The sequence below is a fragment of the Poecilia latipinna genome, unplaced genomic scaffold, assembly GCF_001443285.1.
Source record: "Poecilia latipinna isolate Pla-1442-1.1 unplaced genomic scaffold, P_latipinna-1.0 Scaffold1468, whole genome shotgun sequence".
Classification (NCBI taxonomy): domain Eukaryota; kingdom Metazoa; phylum Chordata; class Actinopteri; order Cyprinodontiformes; family Poeciliidae; genus Poecilia; species Poecilia latipinna.
Window position 1 is genome coordinate 80,015 of NW_015114084.1, and position 16,226 is coordinate 96,240.

General features: G+C 40.6%; 3 protein-coding genes across 3 annotated transcripts in view; 1 reads left to right on the forward strand and 2 right to left on the reverse strand.

Moving 5' to 3' along the window:
- Positions 1–3,445, reverse strand: part of foxo3a (forkhead box O3A) — a 19,642-nt gene extending 16,197 nt beyond the window's left edge. The window contains exon 1 of the mRNA XM_015057519.1: positions 2,099–3,445. Within this exon, the coding sequence (XP_014913005.1) occupies positions 2,099–2,650 (552 nt within the window). The 5' untranslated portion in view covers positions 2,651–3,445. The remainder of the gene's footprint in view (positions 1–2,098) is intronic.
- Positions 3,446–7,139: 3,694 nt separating this feature from the next.
- afg1la (AFG1 like ATPase a) lies at positions 7,140–12,481 on the reverse strand. Its single transcript, XM_015057514.1, has 13 exons — positions 12,316–12,481; positions 11,841–12,058; positions 11,188–11,239; positions 11,000–11,101; positions 10,700–10,830; positions 10,516–10,615; positions 9,990–10,048; positions 9,824–9,906; positions 9,674–9,744; positions 9,499–9,599; positions 8,762–8,902; positions 8,571–8,681; positions 7,140–7,771 (listed from the first exon to the last, which is right to left on the reverse strand). The coding sequence occupies exons 1-13, from the start codon at positions 12,458–12,460 to the stop codon at positions 7,631–7,633; spliced, it is 1,455 nt and encodes a 484-aa protein (XP_014913000.1). The 5' UTR covers positions 12,461–12,481; the 3' UTR covers positions 7,140–7,630.
- On the forward strand, positions 12,001–16,214 carry LOC106962852 (sex comb on midleg-like protein 4). Its single transcript, XM_015057504.1, has 4 exons — positions 12,001–12,089; positions 13,598–13,694; positions 14,594–14,845; positions 16,041–16,214. The coding sequence occupies exons 2-4, from the start codon at positions 13,692–13,694 to the stop codon at positions 16,212–16,214; spliced, it is 429 nt and encodes a 142-aa protein (XP_014912990.1). The 5' UTR covers positions 12,001–12,089; positions 13,598–13,691.
- Positions 16,215–16,226: the final 12 nt, after the last annotated feature.

Sequence of the window (16,226 nt, forward strand, 5' to 3'; positions counted from 1 at the left end):
TAGATTAGAGAAAATTAACTCAGTGGCCGATGCAGATATGGCGCATTAATATCACGAAAAAGTTGTCACTGTTTTGTGATAGAAAACCACCAAAAGCACAAAGCTACGCAATACAGACAGATTTCAAAGTAGAGCATATAACATTCAGGTTGCAGTGGAGCTTGGCTTTACATGTCCCAGTCAGTGTTCGACTCTATGACCTCCAAGCAAACTGTGATAATGACCAGGGCCGGCCCAAGCCTCCATGGGGCCCTAAGCAAAATTTGGTTTTGGGGTCCTCTAGTTCTGCTAACAGTGTGTGTGGACTGGCTGTAATTCAGCAGTCCGATCATTAGATCATTCACACACCTGCTATAAACTTATTGCTTCTCTGGCAGTGCTGTTTACATTATATACATAATATATAATGTATAATATAGGATACATTTATTGGCCAACTGATTTAATCGATCCATTTGATTTCTGGGCGCCGATTTCCTTAATTTTGGGGAATTGTGATTGGCTGAAACTTGCATGTGAAGCCCATCTTATCCCCTGATCTTATCTTCGTCAGCAAAGGTTTAAAGATCAGCCTTTGTTCTGCAGTGAGAGGTTTGACTGACCGACCCACCAGGTCAGCTCTGCACGTTTGCACTTAATATTCACCCCACTGTTGCCAACTCACCAACTTTCTTGCTATATTTTAGGGATATTTTAGACAAAAAAAAATTTATATCAGCCAAAATCAAAATCGGCAGGTAAGGCTTTTTAAAGATCGGCCAGAAAACTGCAGTCAGTGCAGCCCTACACACATATTCATGACATTCTCTGATTAAATACATTTCTCTTAAGTGTTACTCCATTAGCTAAAATTTTAATTTATACCAGGTGAGTCTTTCTCCCCTGAGAATGTGGACAGGTACCAGTACTGGACTGATTCTAAGACTTCAAATGATTTTAACATAAGTTTCACATAACTTAGAAGTTGATGTAAAAATAATGTTTAACTTTTAGCCACAAAATGATTATGCTCAGCAGCAAACAACATATCTCCAACTACAGCATAGAGCAGCTCATCGATGTAGCAGCTTTGTAGCCTGACGTAAAAACATTTTGCTAGACAATGTCAAATATTGAGAAGTTTTAATTATCGTTATCAAATGTTATCAAACACGGCGTTTTGAAGTCAAAAATACCTCAGAAATATATAGAGCCAAGCAGGAGAATCAACTCAAAGTTTAAACTCAGTTTCACACAAACACAAATGTTTGGCCGTTAAACTGGACTGTTCCAGGTTGCCATCAAGCTAATTTTCTATTAGCAGCTTTACAAATCTTTTACATTACATTACCAAGGCACATTAAAACAAACCTTTATCTTGGCTTTTTTCTATTATTTCTCTTTCTTTAATAACTCCCACTCTTTCTGAAACTCTGCCTCCCTTCAGGAAGTCATCACAACATGGCTCCTCTATTAACCCTTTAACATTTTTTACCAGCGATGCACTGAGAAGTAGCTCGTTTAATGAGCTCAGCAAATGTGTAGTACCACCAGATGTTTGCTAATTGCTGCTGGCTAGTCTGAAGAAGCCGAGTGGGGGAGGCTCGGGGTAGCAGGGGCTGTGAGGTTCGCCTCAATGTTTTGCACAGCTGAATGGTTGCCAGGGAGATCAAAGGATTCCTCAAACATGCATAAAAAACAACACTCCAGGTATGTTTTTGATGAGGGAACAGCAATAGCATGATGTAAAGCTAAAAAAAATTTTTTGTTGCAACCGTATTGAGTGAAATTACAAATTGTTGCTTCAAAACCTGCCTATGAAGAGGAAAAACCAGAGAAACATTAATGTAGTCAAATGAAGTGCCTCATGTGATGTCACTGTAAGTATGCAGGCATGGAAGCTTGAAATAATGAGGGTAGCTTTTATGACTTAAAAGAGCAAATCAAATAGAAAAACTGTTAATGGCATGTTCTATAGGAGAAAATCTACATCTGAAGTGCTTTGATTAAATGTCACATCAATGCCTGGCTAGTCGCTTTAACAACAGCTGTGTGCATTGTGTGTTAACATGACCACAGTGTGGTCTTTGTTGTGATGACAGCACCATCATGTGCTCACCTTCCAGCCAGCGGAGCTGTTGCTGTCCCCTCTGTCCTTGAAATATGGCACAGACCTCACCATCCAGTCGTAGATCTGGGACAAGGTCAGCCTCTTCTCCGGCGAGCTCTCGATGGCCTGGGTAATGAGGTCTGCATAGGAGTAGTTGCCCCAGGCGTTTCTGCGGGCGGAGGACTTCCTCAGCTGCTGGGAGGCAGAGCCGCAGAGAGCCGCACCGGGGATCTGTGCGGAGGAAGGGGATCCGTCGGCGGCCTCGTCTTTGCGGGGGCCGCCCTGGAGCTCCACGGGCTGGGAGACGGAGCCGCGGCCGCCGCCGCTCGGCTCATTCACAGAGTCGCCGTTTTTCTGCACGGAGCCGTTCTCTGCGCTCCCACCCTCGTCATCCTCCTCTTCGGGGATTACGTCAGCGTCATTCGCCCCGGGCTTGCCCGCGACGGACTCCGGCCGGGGCAGCGGCCAAGTGCAGGACCGCGGCCGCTTCTGGGGCTCGAAGTCCGGGTCGATCTCAACGTTCGGGGGAGGCTCGTCGCAGCTGAGCGGCGCCTCGGCCATGTTAATTGCAATTTCTCGGTTGATGCAGAGGAGATGGCAAAATCACTCGGCTCGCATTCCATCAATGTTGAGTGCAGACTTCTTTGGGGAGTTTATTTACTATGCAACGCGGTATGCAAATCTGTCCCCCTCCCCTCCCCTCTCCAACCCCCGCAGCTCAGTCCCAACACGTGTCCCGCTTGTCTACCAGCGTCGATCCGCAGCTCACAGCGCCAACTGCGCTGACCAGCGTTAACAGAACATCGCCTTTTCTTTTCGTGGCGCACAGCCCACACCCCGACCAGCGTGCGCTAAAATTGGGAGAGAAAGAAGCGATAGGGGCAGCGGAGTCTCACGGCAATCCAAACGGCGTTCCCTTACGCGCGTCCCGCTCTCCAGTCCCGAGTGGCAAAAGCAAACGAGCCTCCCACATCACAGCTCCATCACACCGTGCACAGCTGCCATCTTGACCGCCTCCCTCCTTCCCCGCCTTTACCCCACCTCAAGGTCCTAATCAGAAGCCCGCAGAGCTGCGCTGCCAGTCGCCGGTGCGTCGCTCTCCAGATACCATCAAGGCGGAGAGGAGGTGTTCCTCAAGGCCCCGGGAGCTGCCGCGAAGGGAGAAGGCGAGGTTCAAGTAATCCGCCTTACGAGGAGCTGAGGAATACTGATGCATCCTGGCTGTACATCCCTGGCATTCTGGGCTAAAGCAGCGCAGCGTGGCCAGCAGCCCGCCGACGCTCCTCATTGAATCTGCTGCAGCTGCGGTAGGCGCAAACACTGTGAGAGGAGAAGGGGCGGAAAGACGCGATCCTGCCCCCTGGACTGCGCTGAAATTAAAGAGACAGTGCGTGGAGAGAGATGTCCGCTGGCCGGTGACATCACCCTTTAGAAACCTCATGTCGCTAACAAAGGAAGGCTGGAAATGATGTTACATGAAATCCATTTTAGTTGTCTCTATAGGAATTCCACCAAGTCTGACAGATTGAACGGGTTGTTTCATGTGTATAAATAATTAAACATAAATAAAAAATGTTGAATAATATGGGATTTCGTTTGTAAATTTTCACAGTAAGGAGTAATAAGGTCTGTCATAGAGAAAAAAATGTGGCTCCAAATAATTTTTTTTATTTTAACTATTTAGTTCTAAATGATCCATAAATCACTCCCTATATTTCCTAATGTTGAGAAAATACACAGGAGCGCTACAGAAATGTATTTCAATAAATTACATTATTTTAGAATAAACTAATTCAAATAATTAAACTTTTAATGAAAAGATTTTTCATTGTATCTTTGATTAATATGACTTACATCTTGTAAATTTTCAGTCATGAGGACGGCTGCTAAATTGACAGAAAGCAGGGGCGTGTAGTGCCCAAGGATATTTTTACCTTAGTAAAAGTAGAAAGAAGAAAAAGTAAAGTGAGATTACTAAAGTGAGAGAAAAAATATTTGGGAAATAGGCAACTCAAGAACTTAGTAAATGATCAAAATATCAGTTATTTGATATTTAATAATGACAATCAGGTGGAGCAAAATACAAAGTTATGTGGAAATTTTAATATTTTAAAGATCTAATTGAAAATAACTTAAAATAAATAAAAGTCAAGCAAAATATTTTTTCCCTCAAATCAATTTCTTTCAATACAAATTTTTAAGGAAAAACTACAGATGTGTGTGTGTGTGTGTGTGTGTGTGTGTGTGTGTCTGTGGTGAATGTTTGGTTAAAACAAGTTGGTTCTCCATTGAGTCTCACAGTTTATAGAGTTTCCAGACATTTTAGAGTAACAATAATTCAAAATAAATTACTCAAATGTAATGTCAAAAAGTACACCATAACAAAAAAATACTCCTAAAAGTACATATTTTCCAAATTAATTACCACACAACAGGAAGTCACCGACTCTCTTTCAGAGTGCTGTGTCCAAGCATTTCAATGGAAAGTGGAGGGAAAAAGTGTGATGACAGAATGTGCACAGGCAACATGGGATTGTTGAAGATGGCCATATTTAAGAGTTTGGAAGAGATTCACAAGGAGGTAAACTCACACTGACGTATCTGAGACATGGGCTACAACTGTCTCATTCCTGGTCAAACCAGTTCTGAACCAAAAACCTGAGCTAGAGAGAAAAACAACTGGGCTGCTGCTGAGCAACTTAAAGTCCTCTTTTCAGATGAAAGTACATTTATCTAGTTATTTCAAAAACCCAGGTCATAGGTCAGAGAAGCAGAGAGGCAGAGAATCTAGATTACTTGAGGTCCAGCTTGAAGTTTTCACAGTTTGTGACGATTTAGGGCACAAACCTCCACTGGACGATAGTATCAGTATAGAAGAATTACTCCTGTACATATTAAACTTCCCATATTTTCTTTTGGACTTCCAGAACTACTCCAAGCATCATCATCTACATACAAAGTCAAATGATCATGGATGTCTTGAGAGCTGTTGGACATTGGATGGAGTGCTTTTTAGCAAGGTGTGGTGAATTAGTCCAGAGTTGATGGTCAGCCTCAGAAGGCCATGGCCTCTAAACGTCAGAGTGCCGCCATGAACAACAGATCTGATGAACACAATGCTGAAGCTGTTTACGGCAGTAGGACAGAGCAGATTCTAGAGGAAGGGTAGCTCCTTCAGTGCTTGCGGCAAGGCATTGCATAATCTTGTGTGTGTGTGTGTGTGTGTGTGTGTGTGCGCGCGCGCGTTTCTTCTTCTTCAAAGCCGTCTGTTGAGGCAGCAGATTAGAGAAAAGTGAACAAAATGATAAAGAAAGCTGCCTCTGCTGTCAGGACTGCTTCACAGGCCTGCAGAGGGGTTGGATGGGAAACGACGATTGTTGCACAACATCCACTACACCAATTTCACACAACGTGTGCGGCTCGACCAACGCAGCATCTTAAGTTCAACGCTCCTTAAAGAGGGTCATCACAGAAGGTCTACTGTATTGGTTCTGTCCAATACAGTAGAATTAAAATGAACAAGAGGGGCTTTTTTGTGGTGAACGTCTTTGAGTTTTAGTTTATTTACCCATTTTTAAAAATCTAAAGCAAAATGTTTTTATTTCTCAGCCTTAAAAGGACACACCACCCTCTTCTCTTGCCGTAGCTCCAAAACAAGTTCTTCTTCTCTCATACAAAATATTTTGAAATCTCGCTCTGTTTGGTTAGTGAAGTGCAGTCATGCCTCTCAGTTTCATTAAACAATTTGATATTAAAACATTTTTCATCTTTCATAGTTTTCGGATTTTCACTGTTTGTTTCGCATCTTTAGTGATGACAACACAACGCTTCATTTTAAGGACAAAACCCGTGTGTTTGCACCAAACAAACAGGAACTTAAATTATGTAGCGTTTTCTCACTTTCACATCCCACATGCAGGAGTCTTTGTTTTAAGAAGTGCATCACAATTAATGTTAATGTTAAATGTCAGCCAGTCGACGTGTCGCTTTCGAGAAGACGAACCATTTCCAGTAAACCAGATGTTTGACTCGGAGCAGAGGATGAAACTCATGGAGGGATCTGAAGGATCAGGACATTATTTAAAGTTAAGTCGCATGAGATACATTTATAAACGGTATTAAATGGGATGGATGATGCAGATTAGGTTGCGTTTGTCATAAAACGAGGTAAAAGTGAATAGTCATGGAGGCTAGATCTGTATTTGTAGTGAGCAGCTGCCTTGGAAAACGATGCAGAATAATCAGAAAGAAAACGATACATGGTTTACATCGTTTAATGCATTCTGCATGCATTGCATTAATTTGCAAGCAAACTTAAAGACGAATCTATTCAGTCCTGTGGCTTTTAGTTGAAGGTTAAAGTCATTTATAATCTCAGTTTATTGTAATTCTACTTTATTTCCTAACTTTATTGTTTTTATAAGCTGTATCTGATCTAGTTTACATATCAAGTGTTTCTTGGCTAATCTAAGTGCTTTTCCACAGTTCCTCTGATTGAGCTCTCTCTTTTAATTCCTCATTGTTTTATCACCAATAACTATTACTGTTTCACCTAGTTTCCTTTGATTTGATCATTTCATTCCAGTTGAATGTATAAATCGTGCTCTACAGATGAAACTCAACTGGTTGGTTTAATAAAATAATTAAAAAAGCAGATTGGCGGCTCACTGTGTCTCTGGAGGAGCTGCAGAGTTCCACAGCTCAGCACCAATCAAAGTATCTTTGATAAGACTTGAAAATGTTCTGGTGTATCAATTTCCTTCCATTTATTTCAAATTAGGTTTTAGATTGGTTATTGCTTTAATTGTCATTTTTACATGTACTTTAAGATGTACATGTAAAGTGTACTGTAAATAAAATTGTATTAATTATTATTATTATACCCTATCAATATGTGGTACTTATTGGTCTAAACACACAAAATCCCCTTTAAACATATGAAAGTATGTTGACTAAATGCCAAAAAGGGGCATAAATAATTCATGTTTGTCCACTGAAATTTTGGAAACAAATAAATAAAATTAAAGTATCTCTTTGCAAATAAGAAACCAAGATTTAAAGTAGTTATATTTATATTATCTTTTCTTCAGAAGCAGCTAAACATTGCAGTCAGACTGGACTGATCCATCCACTTAGACTTAAGATAAAACACAACTCAGTAAGAAATCATTTCATTGAAATACTGAAAACAAAACAGACTCATAAACCTCCAGTAAAGGACTGGACTACATCTCTATAAACTGTCCATGTTGTGTTTGTATATCTTTTCCCCCCAAACAACAGAGAAGTTAAAAACTTGAGTTATTATATGACACTGGATTAAAAGCAACACGCCTCCCCAAAAATCCACCTTAAAATGATCCTTAAAGTGCAAATTTGCATTTAAATGATAAAATGATTTTAGATACTAATAAATATTGTATGTACATTTGCACAGATGCTGTTGAGCAGAACCCCGGTGCTCCGAGCGAGAGGAGATGGAGTAGTGTAGTATTTTGTTTTTGGCATATAAGCGAGTAGTTCATAAAGTATCATGTATTCTTATTTTCCGGAGGATTTTAAGCTTCTGTCCCCGTCCAGCCAGTAATCTTCAGTCTGCATCTCAGTGAGTCGAGAAACGGTTCTCTGAAAGGCAAACTTCTCCTCCTCCCCGCTGAAGATGGACAGACTGCTGGCTTCGTCCTGTTATGGAGGGAAAGTTCACTGAGTGAAAACAGGCGACGCTTTAAATAAACCCATGATTATCAGTGGAGAAATGCGAGTTTTCAGTGACTTTTGGGGCACGAAAGTAAGTAAATTAGTAGATTTAATGCTGGTCCAATCAGAAATGCAAAATGTTTTCAAATTTCAGAACATTGTAGACGGACGGAAAATTATAGAGTTACTCAATTTTTACAGAATCAACAGTAAAATTGATCATTTGATTCAGATATAAAACTACAATTTAAAAAATTTGACAAATTAGAACATTTTACAGAAATATTTAAAAAAATTATCAAGAAATGTTCAGATCTGAATGCCTAATTTCAGTTTGGAAAAGGAAGAGATCTGATTGCACTTAACCATAAAAACTAACTTTTACTCATTAAACAGAAGTAAGAAACAAAATTGGATTTTCAAGCTGAACAAAAGTTAGGACATTGTGTCTTTATCTCTTTAAAAAAATCCTGCTCTTTTTGAAACCGCCTTCAGGAAGTCATCACAAGCTCAGAAGAGTTGATTTTACAAACTAGTTTAAGAAATTATTTACTTAAAACAAACTCTTACTTCCTGCTGAAACTGGTGAGTTAGTTTTGTCTTATTTCAAGTTCATTAATATTCCCACTAGAAACTCGACTCTTTGGATCTGCAGTTCTGTTTCCAGACGTTTTCTAAGCCCGTCTGAGTGACAGCCTCTTTAATTGCTGATGTTTTTGTGTCCCGACAGCCCAGACCGTTGATGGAAAACAGGTTCAACAATAAAACAGATTCCCACTCTCACCCTTTTTAGCCCCAGGTCATCCATCAGAATGTGGCTCTCGTCGTGACTGTGATCCCCGTCGTGAACAAAAATGTCCTCCAGCGGGCGTTCGGCGAGTATCACCACCCGGACCTGAGCCAAGAGAAGACTCCATGTCTGCGTCTCGCTCTATGGGCTGGGAGAACGGATGAACGGCGGCGGCGGCGGCGTACCTTGTGGTCGTAGAGCGCGTCCACGAGCGTTATGAGCCGCCTGGCCTGAGTTTTCTTGTTGAGCGTCAGCAGAGGAATGTGTCGGATGAAGACTGTGTCAAACAGTCTGGATATTTCCAGGTAGTCGCTGGCCCCTAGAGGCTGAGAGAGAGATTTCTGGGTCTCAAAAAAAACTTTTCAGAGAATCAAACAAATGTTTACACAAAAACCTTTAATAGAAAGCAAATGTTTTATTTTCATAAGACAGTCACTTAAACCCGTTTTTCAAAGTGCACTGCAAAAACACAAGATCTTACCAAGTAGTAACAAATATTTTGAAATAAGACAAAACTAACTTAAAACCAACTTTTCAGTTATAAATAGGAGCTTGTTTTAAGTCAATAACTCCTTAATAGACATAAAAGTTCTTGTTCCATTGGCAGATTATTATTATATTATAACAAGATATTTTCCCCACATTTTTAGTGAAATAACATGACAAATTTAGCCACTACTTTTTCATGAATATTAAGGAATTATTGACTTAAAACAAGCTCTTATATGTTGCTGACAAAATACTTGTTAATTAGTTTTCTTTTACTTCAAGTGTATCAAGATATTGGCACTTGAAACTCGACCAAATACTTGGTAATATTTTGGGGTTTTTTGCTGTGTGGGGTTCTCTGTGTTTGCTGACTGCATGAACCCTGTCAGGTCAAACAATACCAACATTAAAAATGCAAAACAAACAGACTCACTCTGTCGCACAGCTCCTCAAACGTACAGTCTGCGATCGTCCCGCACGCTTTGTTCAGACGGACCTTCCGGTTGTGAACGTTTAAAACTCGCGGCCGGGTAACTAAACATTTTAAAACAAAGACAAACATTAGCCACGCGCCACAGCAGGAGACGCTGGTGGAGCTCAGCACTCACTGTCGTTCTGCTTAAAAGCCAACTCGTCGAACATTTTGTCCAGCACTGCCTCGGCGTCAGGTTCACCGGAGCTACACAGAATGAAAAAATTGAGAAAAGGGAGAAAAGCAGCGTTCCTGTTAGGTTTTCGTCAAGTCAGGCGGGACTTACAGGAAGTAAAGTTTCCCCGCAGAAGGCCTGTTCCGTTTGCGGTAGTCGATCCCTGAATCGAGGCGAAGAGTTTGGCAATGTTTCTGCAGGCGGTCAAAGAGACGTTTCACCTTTAAAGGGCCGCCTGCTCACAGCTGGAGGGCGGGTTCAGAATGTTTTAACTTACCTGCAGCACCGCGATAAAAGGCACAAAGTTGACTCTCTGGAGGCCGTTTTTATACAAATCTGATGGAACATAACAGGTTGTAAAATATTAGTTGCAGCTTTTGTGAAATATTAAATAAACTAATCAGTTTTAAACAGAAAGCCTGAATATTCTCCTTCATTTTTTCCCCCATCCGAGTCCAAAAGTATTTGCAAACTTGATGTGTTTCTTTTAATAATGTCAAAAACTCTTAAAGTTTTGGATCTACAATGATTTGAACTTCCCTTTCTTACAAAAATTAATGAAAAAAATTACTCCTTTACTGGTTTAATTAGAATTATTGCCTGGGTAAATGTGCCAACCTACAATTTTACTTCTAGAATAATAACGTGACACAAGACATATGGTCTTTAATTTTGGTTATTTTGGGGAGGAAAAACTTCCAATAACTTTTTTAAAATTTAATTGATTAGTTTCTTCTTATCCAGAGAAAAACTACAAAAACTATGGAGTTTTGAGCAAATGTGCTAAAAACCTCACTAATGACCTTCAGGTGGACGGTTGGACGTCGCCACGACAACAACGCCGTTCAGAAACAGATTTTCAAAAAGCTGCTTTAGGATCATGGCATCGGCGATATCTGTGACCTGAAATGAAAGTTAGCAATAAAAGTAATTTTTAACAGCGTGAACAAACATGTTCTGTTTCTTTAAGACGGTCACCTAAAGCACCTGGAACTCATCGAAACATAGCAGACAGGCCTCCTCGCTGATCTCCTCGGCAACCGGAGCGATGGGGTCGTAAGATTTGGCCATTTTCCCTGCTTTCCTTTTGGGCATGCTCTGCTTCAACCGATGGATTCCTGAAACCAAGCAGCCAAAATTAGGTACAAAAACAAGTTGGGAGAAGTATCAACATCCCTGTGTGACTTTTCCCAAAACGTACTTCTGTCTCTTGATGGAGGAGGAGCATTTAGAGCTAATTTAGAATTTAATAATGAGATGTACCTCAGAACAACACAAAACACTCACTTTTATGCACGTCGAGCATAAATCCGTGGAAATGGACCCTTTTTTTCCTCTCTGTTTCCACATGTGAATAAAACATGTCCATCACCATCGTCTTCCCGGTGCCTAAAACAAAAAAAAACATAACAGTTAGGATCATATGAATAAATAAAATGCATTAAATCCCGATGATCAGGCTTCAGTTCTCTTACCGACATCGCCAAAGATGTAGCAGCCTTTAGGGGGCTTTGGTTTGGAGAAAAACTGGAGAACACACACACACACACATACACACACACACAAAAATAAATCAGTAAAAATATTCTGACCAGTTTGATTTAGGAAGATTTTTCATCATGTAAAAAAATAATTGAAGGAAGTTTCATGAACAAGCAGAGGCTACTTTCTTCTCTTTTTACCATTAGTGAAGCATTTGAAATATTTTTGTTCAATTCAAAAACATTTTATTGATTCCAAAAGGAAATTTAAGAAGCTCAATAAATTCCCAAGTTAAAAACAAAGTTTAAATAAACTCAATAATGATGGAGAAAAAAAATCCTTCATCAGACATTAACAAAAATAAAAATACTGAAGCACAGCTAGGTTGCTTCTTTTAAGTTAAGATCTTGAATGTTTTATCTAATTATGTCTTTACAAAGACAATGTAACAATCAGCTGCTGCACTGTGTACAGTGACACAGAAAAGTATTTACACGCACAAACATTTTTGGCACATTTGGCAACCCATACTTTTAACTGTTACTCTTCAGATAACTAATGTACAATGTTTTTCTGGATTAAGTGATAAGAATACGCGGCTTTTTAGTGGTCACATAAACATGAGGACATGCATGTGAATGTTCACCCTCGACATGATGGATGTGGGTCTATTGGTGTATCCTCTCAGCGTTTTGTGCAGCTCGTCCAGCTTCTGCAGTACCGCTCTCTGGTGCTCGTCCTCCCGCAGGCTCCCGGCTCGGATCAGCCCGCTGTAGTGATCCAAAGGACCGCTGAACCCGGCGGCGGTCACACCGCTCTCCACCTCTACCGCCGTCGCCGCCTGGCCAGCTGTCACCGAGTAACCTGACAGACATCACACCGAAAACAAAAAAAGGTACGTCAGTTCATTGTTTCCCGCTTCAAAAGTCTGAAAATGATTAAAACGGCGAGCAAATGTTAGAAGGTAACTAATTTGACAGCTGAGAAGGTGTAAAAATGCACTATTTCTTTGTACAAAACAACAATAACCGTACAATTAGCGAGACAAATGACACATTTATAGATATTTTTAATTAAAAAAAACACTAATTATATTAAAACATGCAACCAATTCGTCTCACCTCGCCTGTAGAGCTCTGTTAGGCATTTTAAAATCTTTCTAGAACAAAACTGCTCTTTAAAAACGCACTTTATGCCCACCAAGGCTGACGGTGACATCTTCACAGAAAGCGGCATGTAGGCTGACATATTGGTGTCAACGGTCATCTGCGAAACTTTATTAGCACAGCAACACCGAACAGATGAACAGTGAGGAGTTCCTGTTAAATCCTGCAGGGGGCGACATATCTCTAACTTTGAGTTCTCACGTTTTATCACGTTACGACGAAAAACCCTCGACGTTTTCTGTTGCTGTTTTTATGCGACAAAATATTTAAATGTATTTATTTTTATTTAGCGGTATCAGATGTTAATAAGGAAAAGAAAGAATGTTATTTGTGAAAAAAGTTTTGAAAATTATGTGTCCTTTTTCTTTTACTTCACAAAATGGGTTAATAAAATAGATAAAACTTTGCTTTGAAGGTGACAAATTTTGAAACATTTTTCACCCTGGTACAATGTGACAATTTAAAAAAAACTGTCACATTGTACTGGCGTTACAAACGTATAAATACATTTGTAAGGCTCTGTACATAAAAGTTATGCTAGGAAAAACATGGATAACACAGTTACTTTTGGAATGTATATTAATACGACTGAAATAATCTTTCAGACAGTTTTTTACAGTTGTTACTTTACTGGTCTTTTAAATATGTATTTTAGATAACTTGAAATAATCACTGAAAGCATTTCCAATCGTTTTTTTTTTTTCTCAAACTGCAGTTAATCAGATGGTTTTGATGGATGTTTTTGGAGATTTTCCCACAACTTCCATCATTGCACATTCATTGTTTTATAATGCAGTGAAGAAAAACACTGACTGATGCCATTTGGATAGCTAAAACCACTATATATTTCAAGCATTTTAATCCTTTGTTCTTCATAAAACACCTATAAAATACTACTAATAATAACATAAACATGCTTGAGATTGCCCAACAAACCTCTGCAGCCTTTAATCCATAACAGCACTGTAACTAAAAGGAATGAAAAGGAGAAACTATCATCTCTGCACTGAGCCAGAGTCGCTGATAAAACATGGCAGACAACCGGCAGGGCTTACAGGCTTGTTGTCATGACAACAGAGGCCCCCCTCCTCCTCTCCCTCCGTGTCTCTAATGCACACACACACACACATATTGTCACTCGCTCACTGTCTGTCAGTGTCTGCTGTACACACACACACACACACACACACACACACACGTACAGTATTACAGTGGAATCCGCCTTGCTTTCATATAGGCGCTCTGCTATTGGAGGCAGGGAGGAGAGCCAGCAGCAGCAGCAGCAGCAGCCCGGAGCGCGGGGATACTCCACATCTCCACATCTGCTTCGGATGGTGAGTGCAGCTGACGGATCGATTCCTTGTTTGTTTACATGCCTCGTCTTTCACGCAGATCTCCTCACATTAAGATGTTTTGAGCATGAGAGCAACCGGCTTATTGTTTCTGGTTGTATGTGCTGCTGCAGGGGGGAAAAGATGAACCACAGTCCTTATCTGTTTATTTTGTTTTTTGTTGAAAATTTTTCCCTTCCCTCTGTTTGGTCTTCTTTTAACACCAGGGTAGACGCTGTCATCTTAATGGTAATTCATAGCTGGGTAGCCATGGTGAAGTCAGTTCCCACCCTCCCCTTCCTCTTGCTCTCTCCCTCCCTCTCTCTCTCTGCCAGTGCTGAATGCATTAGTCTAATGAGATGTCTGCAGCCTGTGTGCCTAGCAGCAGCAGCAGCAGCAGCAGCAGTGTGTTCACCAAAAAGGGAGACGAGGAGAAAGCCGCATGCAGAAAGAACAAAAAAAAAAAAAAAAAACAATCTAGATGGCTTTTCCTGCATTGTGAGGGATTTAGCTGTTTGTCACCTTTAGGCCTGTTGGATATAAAACCATCGCTCTCTGCTGCTGGGCTTTCACAATAGAGGACAGCAGGTAATAGTGACTCCCCCTCTTCGCCTCCCCTTCCCCTATCAGGTTTATTTTTGTGTTATCAGTGCAGGATGGAGGTGGTGTTCACTTACATGGCTTCTCTTTGTGTTGTTTAATTACGGCAGAGCTAAGTGCTTCTCCTGAGAGTGTTTTTACTGGTCAGATGTTGCTGCAATCCACGCTTCCTTTTCCAACCCAGCCCGCATCTAATGGATGCTAATGCTGCGACTTGTAGTATCCAGCATCAATGTGCAGGCAAAGTGCAGGTCTGAAAGGCTTTCCACCCCCCCCTTCTTCTTCTTCATTTCTGTCTGCAGCTCCAGATGAGTGTACTTGCTGCAGCGGCACAGAAGTCAGACAGCAGCAGCAGCAGCAGCAGCAACGGTGACATGCAGTCGGCCGCAGTGGCTCCCTCCTTCATCCCCAGCCAGCCAGGGAAGATACCGGGCAGGAAGAGGGGCAGGCCCCCCCTCCGCAGCGTGGCCAAGATGGATTTCCCCAACCGGTACCCCGAGTCGCTGCCGCCGCTCAAAGTGCCGAAGAAGAGGGGGAGAAAGCCGGGCTTCAAGGTCAGCCAGATGGGGATGGATGGGACTGTGCTGGGCGGGCGATTAAAAATGGATGTGAGCACAGGGAGCTGGAAACACAGGCTGGGGCGCATTTCTGATTTGGCTGTTATGTTTTCTTTTTTTGTTTATTTTCAACCATGAATTAAAAGAAAAAACGCAGATATTAACATTGGCAAATTGTTGTTTTGATGAGCTCTGATTGGGGTATCAGCCGGTCAAATACTGAAAGATCTTAACTGTTCTTCCCGTTAATTGATTCGGGATATTTTTATTTTTTTAACATATGACAAATAAACCAAACACTCCAGTCATATGACACTTCCTACATCCAGAAACCCACAGTCCTTAAACAAAAACTGAGGGATCATAGTACAAAAATAACAAATTTAACAGCAGAAACTTGGCATTTATTTTGAATATGTGAATGACAGATAGCTTCCAGCTTGTTACAAGATAACATAAATTTCATAATATCAAGTAAAACTTAAGGAGATACAATAATTATATAACAAACAGAGAAAATATTCAGGAGTGAGAAGAAGCATAGCTTATTGTTGGCTTAATTACTTAAATACAAGATTTACTTAAAAAATGTTCAATGTTGGATTTTAAAGGTTAGGGTTTGTTTGTTTTTAAATAAAAGTGAATCAATAAATCACTCAAGAAAATAAAAACTAATAATACACATTTTATTAATGGCAATCCAGTCAGTTTAACAGACAGGGTTAAATTTTCAACCTCAGATTGACAGAAGCTCAAATAAATCTGTTTGTTAAGCTTCAGATTCAACTATTTATCTTTTCCAACTCTGCGTTAAAGTGGAAGGAAATCCCTGATTTATGAAAATGTGTCTCTGTTCGGTAGAAATTTGACAAAACTGCGTAAAACTATAAAGTGGGAAACACAAAGCATCTAACAAAAACAAGTTGTAAAATGTATTTTGTTTTGTTTATTCCACCTAATCATGAGTAGCCTTGTTGAGATCCACAATTTCATCTTTAACAGTGGTCTGTTAAAGATATATACCTTGTTGGTGGGACCACTGCGTAAAACGTAGCATCTGGGAGATTTTTTCTTTTTTTGCTGCAGACACGTTATTGTTCCAACTTTAGAGGAACAAGTCTTAAAAAAGCTCTCTGATAATTAGCCTCCTGCTGCGTGATTAAAATGCATTCTGAAACTTTTTCTTCTGCAGCTCAAACCGCGGATGGTGATGACCCCTCTGGCTATTTCTCCACCCAGCAGCACGCCCGAGCCTGATATGAGCTCCATCCCTCAGGACGCTGCCACCATCCCCCATTCGGCCACAGCCCAGGTGCTAACAGGTAAAAAAAAAANAAAAAAAAACATAACAGTTAGGATCATATGAATAAATAAAATG

Excerpts from the sequence above, each read along its gene's own strand:
- afg1la (XM_015057514.1), bottom strand. The coding sequence starts at position 12,460 with ATGACCGTTGACACCAATATGTCAGCCTACATGCCGCTTTCTGTGAAG. Across the intron at positions 10,831-10,999 it reads TATGCTCGACGTGCATAAAA|GAATCCATCGGTTGAAGCAG; the intron begins GTGAGTGTTTTG and ends GCTTGGTTTCAG. Across the intron at positions 10,616-10,699 it reads TATGTTTCGATGAGTTCCAG|GTCACAGATATCGCCGATGC; the intron begins GTGCTTTAGGTG and ends CTTTCATTTCAG.